At 46.6% G+C, this 11,629-nt stretch overlaps 1 protein-coding gene across 1 annotated transcript; it reads right to left on the reverse strand.

Annotated features, from left to right (window-relative positions):
- Positions 5,983–6,573, reverse strand: LOC109830457. Its single transcript, XM_020397720.1, has 4 exons — positions 6,451–6,573; positions 6,277–6,336; positions 6,076–6,207; positions 5,983–6,023 (listed from the first exon to the last, which is right to left on the reverse strand). Exons 1-4 carry the CDS (start codon positions 6,563–6,565, stop codon positions 5,983–5,985), a joined length of 348 nt encoding a protein of 115 aa, XP_020253309.1. The 5' UTR covers positions 6,566–6,573.

An 11,629-nucleotide genomic window follows, 5' to 3' on the forward strand; every position in this document is an offset into this window, starting at 1 on the left:
TCCCATCACGGATGTTATCATCGACAATACGTGCGGGTTCGAGAGGATGTCTTTCATGGATGGTTTCTCTGGTTATAACCAAATAAAGATGCATCCAGATGATGAAAAGCATACCGCATTTAGAACGCCTCTCGGCGTCTTCTGTTACACAGTTATGCCCTTCGGCTTAAAGAATGCAGATGCTACATATCAGCGAGCCATGTCAAAGATCTTTCAGGAGCATCTCCGAAAAACTGTCGAATGCTACGTAGATGATTTGGTCGTGAAAAGTCGTGATAAAAAAGATCACATTAAGGACTTGAAGACCATGTTTGACTTGATGCGAGCCCATCAATTGAAGATGAATCCTACCAAGTCTTTCCTCGGAATGTCTAGTGGTAAATTCCTGGGATTCGTCGTCACCACCAAAGGTATTCACATCGATCCTGATAAGGTAAAGGCGATTAATGAATTGCAGCCTCCGAGAAACCTCAAGGAGCTCAGAGGATTGCAAGGGCGATTAGCTTATATTCGTCGGTTCATCTCGAACCTCTCAGGAAAATGCCAACCATTCTCCAAGCTCGCAAAGAAGGGCGTGTCTTTTGTATGGGATGACGCTTGTCAAAAGGCATTCGAGAGTATTAAAGAATATCTCTCGAAACCTCCTGTACTCGTTGCACCGAAATCGGGCAAACCGTTCTTGATTTATGTCAAGGCGACGAGCCACTCATTAAGTGCATTATCCAACTACGGATACCGCCGAGATATATGACGACCTACCTGATGAAACCCACGAAGTCAACGCAACTTCACATCAACAGGTGTGGCGTTTGTACTTCGACGGCGCTTCGCGAGCAACTAATGTTGCAAGTGCTCCTGGAAGTTCTAAGATTTCTTCCGGAGTTGGAGTTGTCTTAGTTTCCCCGGGAAAACACGTGATGCCTCGAGCTTACTCGTTGACCGAACCGTGCTCAAATAACGTAGCCGAATATAATACATTACTCATAGGACTCAGTTTTGCTAAAGAACTGGGGGTGGAGTATCTCGAAGCCTTCGGCGATTCTCAACTGATAGTTAAACAAGTCCAAGGAGAATATGAAGTCCGAAGTCAGGATTTAATACCATACCATAAGATGGCAGTGGAGATGGCAGAATCATTCGAAGGATTCTTTATCGAACATATTCCACGGCTACAGAATACCTATGCAGACGCGTTAGCAGCATTGGCCGTATCTCTGGCACAACCTCCCGAAGCGGAGCAGTTTGTTACGGTAAGAACTCACCAACTCCTAGTGCCGCTTTACAGTGAAGATGCCGAGGAAGAAGAAGTTCAAGAGGTACACGCTACTCAAATCGAGTTCGAACCACGAGATTGGCGTTTCCCCATCATCGACTACGTCTTGCATGGAATCTTGCCAGAAGATGTGAAGGAAAGAGAGTCAATCAGACGAAGAGCACCAAGATTCTACTATAGTACGGAGAGTCGAACGCTATACCGCAGGGGGTACGATGGGCTGATATTGCGTTGCCTATCAACCAAAGAAGCCCAAGAAGTGCTTAGAGAGGCACATGAAGGGGAGTGTGGCGCGCACGAGCCTGGCCCCAAGCTTTATGATCGCATCAGAAGAATGGGGTATTTTTGGCCTTCCATGATGAGTGATGCAATCACGTATGCCCGAAAGTGTAATGCATGTCAAATACACGGGAATTATATGCACCAACCTCCGGAGCATCTGCATCCTTCGGTTACGTCATGGCCGTTCGAGACTTGGGGAATGGACATTGTTGGCCCTATAAATCCCCCATCAGTCAAAGGTGACCGGTTCATCCTGGCAATTACCGATTACTTCTCCAAATGGGCTGAAGCAGTTCCACTCAGAGAAGTTAAAACACGTAACGTCATTGCATTCATCAAGCACCATATCATCTACAGGTATGGTGTTCCAAGACGAATCATACATGACAACGGTCCTCAATTTGTCAGCAACGCCTTCATAAGGTTTTGCGAAAAGTTTAAAATTCAGGATATCTCGTCAACGGCTTATAATCCCACAGCAAATGGATTAGCTGAAGCCTTCAACAAGACTATCATAAAACTCTTGTCAAAAATCGTGAAAACTAATAAACGAGACTGGGATGACAAGCTTGGCGCGGCTCTATGGGCCTATCGGACTACGGTGCGCACACCGACGGGAGCAACCCCGTATTCACTAGTATACGGATGTGAAGCTGTTCTTCCATTGGAGATTCAAATCCCGTCTCTTCGGATCGCTCTTGCAACCTAGATGACGACCGAAGAACAACATCAGAAACGCCTCGAAGAACTCGAGAGGCTCGATGAAAAGCGCTTGGAAGCTCAACAACATATTGAGTTTTACCAAGCTAGAATTTCTCGAGCCTTCGACAAAAAGGTTCGACAAAGGAGTTTCAAAGAAGGGGATTTGGTTCTAGCTGAAAGGCGGCCTATGATCCTTAATTCCAAAAAGAAGGGCAAATTTGAACCCAAATGGGAGGGACCATTCGTAGTGGAGACAGTCTACTCGAGTGGCGCATATCGCTTAGTCACCAAGGATGGTGACCGGCTTATGATGCCAATAAATGGTAAATTCCTGAAAAGATACTATCCGTAGTATCTTCAGGAAAATTGATGTATCGGGAAGTTCCCAGAAGAATACCACATGGGGTATTCTTAAGGATAACCCAGTCAATGTAGAGTTGATGAATAAGAAATCCACGTTCGAACTCCGAACGCCGAAATGTTTCTTCTTATCTTATGAGTTATTTTTGTGAGATGAGATCTAATCCTCCGATAGGTTAATCTTTCCTCACCAAACCATCTGCTGATCAAATTAAACGACGGTGGATCCACCAACATTTTCATCTGCCCGTCGTTGGTATTTCTCAGACTCAACATGTTAGGTCCTAATCACCTAGCATTAAAGTCTTCCTTTGAGTGATAATACGAGTTGGCACTTTCTTTGCTACATGTATTCCACTTTCTTTGCTTTCAGGTCAAACCTATAAAAGTTAGGGCCAAAGCCAAATTCCTCTCTCGATTCCTTCCATGAACGAGAGGTCCACTTTTAATTTGAACAGTCAAACCTATAAAAGTTAGGATTGTTCCCGATCTCACTTAGTCAAGCCTACAAATAGTTAAGACTAAGACCGAGTCATTCCTTTTCGATAAACGAAAATCCGCCTTTGTTCCTTTTTCCACCAAACCTATAAAAGTTAGGGTTGAAATTGGGCTTTTCCCTTCAATAAATGAGGGATTCTTTGATTCAAATGACCAATCCTATAAAAGTTAGGGCCGTTTGAACTTTTCCGATTCTCGGGGTGGAGATCCCACTCTTAGTTTCATCTTTTCGGATTCTGGGGGTGGAGATCCCACCTTGAGTTTCTTTTCTGACTGTAGATAGAATATAAAATTCTTCCTCTTCAGTCCCGGGAGATACAATATAAAATTCTTCCTCTTTCATTTCCCAATCCGTCTTTATTCTGATAAAGGACACAATTCCCAACTTCCAATCCGTGCACTTTTGTGCACGGGGAATTTTATCTCAACTCCTAAATAGAGATAAGCCTACGCCTAACACGCGTTGCCGGTTTAGTCTTTCACCGATTGAAAAAGACACCAAGGTCTAAACTTGGGGAATTTTATCCCGAAGACGCCTAACACGCGTCGCCGGTTTAGTCTTTCACCGATTGAAAAATACACCAGAATCCAGTCTGGGGAATTTTATCCCGAAGCCTAAGAAGGGATAAGTCATCGCCTAATACGCGGTGCGGGGTACCTTTTCCCTATAAGAAAGGGCGAAGCCTATGTATTCAAAATCATAGCACAAAGTCTTAGAGAATTCACTCTCTTAGCACAATGTTACATGCGGAACGGATTTAGACAATCCGCATGCTAGCCCGATTCAAACGGTGATCGGTAAAGGCACATCAAACCCGTTAAAGGCTGGGGGTTTGCCAAAAATCCCAAAGTCTATGTCTAACACACATTGTCGGTTTAGTCTTTCGCCGATTGAAAAAGACACCAAGGTCTAAACTTGGGGAATTTTATCCCGAAGCCTAAGAAGGGATAAGTCATCGCCTAATACGCGGTGCGGGGTACCTTTTCCCTATAAGAAATGGTGAAGTCTATGTATTCAAAGTCATAGCATTAAGTCTAAGAAAAGCAATTCTCTTAGCACAACGTTACGCCGGTTTAGTCTTTCGCCGATTGAAAAAGACACCAGGGTCTTAAACCTGGGGAATTTTATCCCGAAGCCTAAGAAGGGATAAGTCATCGCCTAATACGCGGTGCAGGGTGCCTTTTCCCTATAAGAAATGGTTAAGTCTATGTATTCAAAATCATAGCATCAAGTCTAAGAAAAGCGATTTTCTTAGCACAACGTTACATGTGAGACGGGTTTAATAATTCACATGCTAGTCCGATTTTAAACGGTAATCGGTAAAGACATATCAAACCCGTTGAGGGCTGGGGGTTTGCCAAAAATCCCGTAACTCTTGTCATTCAGAATAAACACAGAAAGATCACGAAAGAAGCAAATGCGGAGTCTCTATTAATAGATCGAGTCAAAAGCATACAATAAAAAGCTCGTTAGCCCGAAGGCAGTTGGCGGTCGAGGATATGAGACTTTAAACTAAAGAGTCTATCTACATAACTCCGCTCGAGTTCTGCCTGCAGATCAGCTCGAACAGATTCTTCAGAACTGCTTAAAATCTCCGCGGCTTCACTCTTCAGCTTCATCAGTCTCTCCTGGGTGGATCCTAGCCTCTCGAGTGCCTGTTCACGAGAACACTCTAATCCAGCCAGGTCATCTGCAATAAGAGTAACAGATTCCTCGGCGCGCTTCAAGGCCTCTTTCAACCTAGTCACTTCCTCGCGGCTCGAGTCCAAAGAGCGGAGTAGCTCAGCTCTATCCGTATCCCTCCTCGCCACAGTAGCCATCGGCACGCTTCAAGGCCTCTTTCAACCTAGTCACTTCCTCGCGGCTCGAGTCCAAAGAGCGGAGTAGCTCAGCTCTATCCGAGTCTTTCCTCGCTACGGTAGCCATTAGCTGCGCAATGGAGCTCTCATGTGACTGAAGCTCGCATCCGATAGAAGATCTCAGGTCGCGCCACTGTGCCAGCCTATGCTCCAGCTGAGAGGACACGAAAGAAGAAGCCCCATTAATCTCCAATTCCTTCAACTCTCGGATCTCTGACTCCAGAACAGCGAAATCGGCAGTGAAGGAATCGGCCAATTCCGGGTATCCTTCTTCCCTCATCATCATCATGTGGCGAGAAAAGGAACGCCTGAACTGATCGAAACCGTATCCTCTATGAAGAAGTTTCTCGATCATGCCGTTATAAAAGGCAGTAAAGAAGCTGAGGTCCGTACGAAAAATATCTCTGTTAGGATCGGTATCGACCAAAAGGGCGCGGACACGCTCATATAGAGAGGATCGAGATCCTACAAGCAACAACATAGAAGTTAGCGGATTATCGAATACGATAAGGAAATTCAAAGGCAAATTCCGAGCATACCAACGCCAGCGGAGGTCCCCTCGGGCTGAGGTCCGGCGGACTCCGAGATAACGACAGAAGTGGTCATGGAGGGTATATCAACCCCTGTAGGCAGATCGCTCATACCACTCGGCAAGGGCGCGAAGACGCCACTTCTATGCAAACTTTCAGTCCCAGAAACTGTAGTAGTATCAGGCACAACGGCCGGTCCTATAGTTACACTCCTGTATTAGTCAAATGGAAATTTGGACAAATAAGGAGAATCGGGACAAAAAGATCGTATGCATACCTGCAATCCCACCGTCCTCAGATGCAGCGGGAATGCCAAGAGTCATAAGGGTATCGGTCCAAGTGGCTGGTCCTATGATTACACTCATCTATTAGTCAAAAAAAAAATCATCAAATAAATGAAAAGCAGTGCGACATCCAAGATCGTCTGCATACCTGCGAGTCCGTCACTCCGAGGTAAACTAGACATGCTGGGAATCGCTACTGAATCGGGCCCGATGATTGGTACTGTAATATTAATCCTTCATTAGTTAGATAAAAGGTAAAAAAAAATGAAGGGAATCAGGTATATACCTGTGAGTGAATCACTCTCAAAGGGTGGTCTCACGGTTCCTCTGGCAGTCTGTTCGGCCAGCATGTCGGTTAATAATCCAGCGTCGGGTTTCGAGAAACTTGGTACAGGAGCACACCCCCGTTCCTCGAAACCTACATCATGATAGGCTCCATCCTCAGCTGGCTTTTCCATCGCGACATCTGCAGGATAACCTAAATAACCTACATCATGATAGGCTCCATCCTCAGCTGGCTTTTCCATCGCGACATCTGCAGGATAACCTAAATATTGGAGAATGAGGGGGAAAGGAAAGCTCAAAAATACCTGCAGCAAAAAAAAAACAGAAGATTCTCTTTCCCCATGCTTGAGGAGGGTATCATTGGATGTAGATATACCTGAATATGGGACGGTGGGCTCAACACTATTCACCTGCTCAAGATCAATGTTTAGATCGATGCCCAGAGAACCGTCATGAAGGGCGTCGCACATCTGCTGCATGAAGCAATCCATGTTATCAGATCCAGGAGATACCGGACCCGGTGGAAGTTCGCCCTCTTCAAAGAACCCTGGAGCATAAAACATGGTTACGAATCCCAAAAGGTAAATCACATTAAAGCAATAAAAATAAATATTACCTTCCCCTCCATCGGCGATGCTTCCTACATCCATTCCAAAAGGACGCTGACCGTCGTGTGGTTTATGAGCGGTCTTCTTCCTTTTCGGGGCGCCCGCCCTCCTAGGACCAACAGGTCGGTCATGCACGGACTTGTCACACGTCTCAACATGCGTGGGAGCTCGATCGCCGGGCCCTGAGCTCGTATAACGAGAAGCTGGCGACTCATGATCGTCAACTATCCTACCTAAAGTGACAATGGTCACGAACAAGATTTGTCATTTATACCAAGTAGAATGGAGAAGGAAAATCAAAGAGCATGACAAACTTGTATCAAGTTCTTCTCTGTCAGTATCTATATCCACATATTCCTCCTCAGAAGTCTCGTCGTCATCACCCGTAGGAAGGAGCTCTTCATCATCTTGGAAAGGAGATTCGGCATGCCCCTTTCTCTGCTTCTGAGCAAGCTCAGCCCTGCGAGCAGCCATCATAGCAACCTGGACCGAGTGCTCGGACTGTAACTCTGAGAGACTCCTCACACCTATGGATTCATGGGCGGAAAGGAACCACTTGCAACTGAGAAAGGTGGTCAGCGGCTTATGCCTATATGAAGGAAGAGCAAAATGGGCTCCAGTGCAGCCCGCCATAGTCCACAGCCATGCTCGTACACCGTCAATAAGCCCTCCCTCAACCTGCAGACCACGGCTTGGATTCCCAACATATAGTTGGTCATAGCCGAACTGACGAGCAAAACGGCAGGGAAGGTAAGGCTCTATGTGACATCGATTCTTCACCCGGAGAACAAGATACCCAACGCGGATGTTCACTAACCAGCGGAAACAACCAACGTCGAGAACAGTCCGGTCACTTCTAGGTTTCTCCTCGTCAATCAGCACGTCACCATAGCGACCCGAAAAGTGAGGAAAACACTTGAAGAACTCCCAGCTCTTACGGACTTGAAGCTCTCGTTGTACATCACCGAATTTGTTCCCAAGCCATCTGCTCTTCTCCAACAGCTGCATAAAAGGACCAGGGACATCAACAACGCTGGGCGCCGACATCAAGTCAGGACGGTGAAGGACAAGCCACGCCATCAGATATGCATAAGGAAGCTAGGGCAGGCAAGCTCGGTCGACGGTTCAGAACCCACCTGTGTAAAACCACTGACCACACTCCTAAGCCCGCAATGGATGCAGGCAACCATCGCTGGGAGCAGGGAAAGCTCCCTCCCGTAAGCTAGCTGAACTGCGGGGAAGAGTACCTCGAGAGGTAAGGCGTCTGAAGGCTGGTATGGAACAACACATTTCTTCAACCAGAGAGCAATGTAGCCTGCTAGTAGAGTCCGGGGCCCAATGGACTTCTGTGCACGACGGAGAAACGAACGAAACTTGGTTCCCGCAGGAAAAGCTCCCTCAGCACTGGCAATGGTGTAAGAACGAGCCTCAGCCTTCTCCACCAACTCATTAATGGCGGTAGGGGTCAACACATCTAACTCACGAATGGGCTCGCCGGAATCACCCTCCAAATTCTGGAACAAATAGCTAGCAAACTGCTTCAAGCTGATCTGCTTCTTCCTTTTCGCTAGAAGAGAAGTCTGGACCAAGGAGGTATAATAGTGAAAAGTGAGGTCCCAAAGAGTGTCATACATATCGGGAGTATCTTTCTTCAAACACTCTAACTGCTGGTTCGAGGGAAAATACTCCTGATATGGACAATCCCCCATCGGAAGACCAGAAACCTGATGCATCTCATGCAAGGCCAATCCTAACTCGCCCCCGCTGGTCAGGAAGGTGTTACTATCAGGCATGTATGTCTCTAACAGCGCCAAGAAATGACGACAGCTGACCGGGAGTCCGTACATGGTGGATCGTATAGGTGCATACAATCCACTGCTCTTCAAATCCCTCTCCCAACGCGCCAAGACGAAGCTGGTCATGCGTGCCCACCATCCCTTGGCTAGTGAGGAAGCCCAACCATAGCATCTATAATCCGGTGGAGGTAACCTTCTCCCAAGAAGAGCCAGACGGTTACTCACGGTAGGAGCAGCTGCTGACACCTCGCCCGGGGGCGCAATAGCAAGGCCCATGATCCCTGGTCGAAGTCCACGGATATGATGATACCCGCTAGAACCTGGAGTCTTGTGATGAGAGGCATACCCACACTCGACTCGCTCGGCATCATTAGTCAGGTGCCAGGACATCTGTCGCCCCACGGCCTGTCCCTTCAAATGAGTGAAGGAATATTGACGCGGGATAGAGGGAATGTACAAGAGAGCTCCTTCGTCGAGAGTCAGCCAGTGTTCCTCGGTAAGGGTCAACGTAGCAGGATCCTCAATGTGATCTCCGAACAGGAAACTCGGCTTCTTTAAAGCCTGAGTAGAGGAAGAATCCGCAGTAAAGGAGGCATCCGTGATAAGCTGGCGTAAGCAATGACGCCCTCCTTCCCAGATCAAACGACAGGATTCGTCGGAGCGATCTCTGTCAAACTGAGGAAGTGGACTAACGGCCTTCCTAATGGAAGCTGAGGAGAAGACCTCCCGGCTACAACCAGAATTGGCATGAGGAGGAAGGCTGCCCGCAGGAAACTCCACTGCAATAAAACACAAGGATAGAGTCAGAAAATCCATCTCATAAGAAGAAAGTTAAGCTCATTCACGGAATAATTGGAGAGGAAGAACGGTATGCATCATCACGTGAATAACGTGGTAACATACACCGACCTATAAGGTGTAGGACGACACAAAATCGCCCCAATATACCAGAAGACTTGAATTAGCCAAGCAAGGCAAGTCCGAAACCTTAACCCCCGCGAAGGAGGGTGTCGGTTCTTCCTTCATGACCCGCGAAGAGGTCAATCAGGGATACAGAAAATATAAATTCTCACCCCCAAAGAAAGAGGCCGCTGGAAAAGATGTCGCGGGAACCTCTTCCTCGCTGTGCTGCGAATGAGAACGACTCCTACGAGGTCGAGGTCGGCGTGGAGACATTGAAAATCTGCAACGAAAAGCAGCAAGTCAGGTACAATCTAAAATATGAATACACGAAATTTAAAAGGGAAATTAAGAACTTTAATTAAAATCCTATGTATAAATAGGATTTCATAATTGAAGTCTAGTTAAACCTACAAATTTCGTGCATGCGAAACAATGATTGTCATTTTTCGCGGTGAATTTTGGTGAAATACCCAAAATACCCTTCGTGTTCAAGGCCAAATTCGGGTCAAGGACACGCTCGGGTTGGGTCATGGTCATCATATCTGATCATATAACACCCCCGATACCCCACAATTTTGGTTAATTTTACAAATAAACCCTTTTGTAAAATGAAGCCAAATTTGCAAATAAACCCCTCAAACAACATTGGTTTTCTTGCATAAAGCACCCCTCAAATTTTCGACCAAATGGACATGCAATCCAAAACCTAATTTCAGTCCCATTTTACATAAAGACCCCTACAAATTTCCATCCACTTTTACATAAAAGCCCCCCAAAAAAATTCGGCCATATTGCATGTTTGCATAAAACCCCCAAATTTTGGTCCATACTCACAACCCATCATCATTAGAATGAAAAGTTATGATCTTGGCATATAGGTTCATGTTGTATCCCCATTACAAGCATGAGGCTATAATCTTTTCAAAAAGGAGGAGAAAGTTTTGAGATTACCAAATCAAGAAGCTTTCCTTGAGGTTGAAGATGATGAAACCCTAGCTTGGAGGAGAGATCAATTTCGGCCAAGAGGGGAACAAAAAAAAAATCCGAAAACTTTTAATGGGTTTTGAGTCCTTGAAAGAGAGAAACAATGGAGTATGGATGAAAGGAAGGAGAAGGAGTTTGAGAGGGATTTTCTTTTGAAAATTTGAAAAGAAGGGGGAAAACAAAAGAGGCAATAAAGCCAAAACAAGAAAGGAAACAAAAGAAGGAAGGGATTCCGTACATGGTGGCTCGTATAGGTGCATACAATCCACTGCTCTTCAAATCCCTCTCCCAGCGCGCCAAGACGAAACTGGTCATGCGTGCCCACCACCCCTTGGCTAGTGAGGAAGCCCAACCATAGCATCTATAATCCGGTGGAGGTAACCTTCTCCCAAGAAGAGCCAGACGGTTACTCACGGTAGGAGCAGCTGCTGACACCTCGCCTGGGGGCGCAGTGGCAAGGCCCATGATCCCTGGTCGAAGACCACGAATATGATGATACCCGCTAGAACCTGGAGTCTTGTGATGAGAGGCATACCCACACTCGACTCGCTCAGCATCATTAGTCAGGTGCCAGGACAACTGTCGCCCCATGGCCTGTCCCTTCAAATGAGTGAAGGAATATTGACGCGGGATAGAGGGAATGTACAAGAGAGCTCCTTCGTCGAGAGTCAGCCAGTGTTCCTCGGTAAGGGTCAACGTAGCAGGATCCTCAATGTGATCTCCGAACAGGAAACTCGGCTTCTTTAAAGCCTGAGTAGAGGAAGAATCCGCAGTAAAGGAGGCATCCGTGATAAGCTGGCGTAAGCAATGACGCCCTCCTTCCCGTATCAAACGACAGGATTCGTCGGAGCGATCTCTGTCAAACTGAGGAAGTGGACTAACGGCCTTCTTTAAAGCCTGAGTGGAGGTAGAATCCGCGGTGAAGGAGGCATCCGTAATAAGCTGGCGCAAGCAATGACGCCCTCCTTCCCGTATCAAACGACAAGATTCGTCGGAACGATCTCTGTCAAACCGAGGGAGTGGACTAATGGCCTGCCTGAGAGAAGCTGAAGAGAAGACCTCCCGGCTACAACCAGTATTGGCATGAGGAGGAAGGCTGCCCGCAGGAAACTCCACTGCAATAAAACACAAGGATAGAGTCAGAAAATCCATCTCATAAGAAGAAAGTTAAGCTCATTCACGGAATAATTGGAGAGACGATTTTGAGTGTCCTACACCGGAAGAACGGTATGCATCATCACATAAATAATATGGTAACATACAC

The sequence above is a fragment of the Asparagus officinalis genome, chromosome 1 (assembly GCF_001876935.1).
Source record: "Asparagus officinalis chromosome 1, Aspof.V1, whole genome shotgun sequence".
In the NCBI taxonomy this organism is placed as follows: domain Eukaryota; kingdom Viridiplantae; phylum Streptophyta; class Magnoliopsida; order Asparagales; family Asparagaceae; genus Asparagus; species Asparagus officinalis.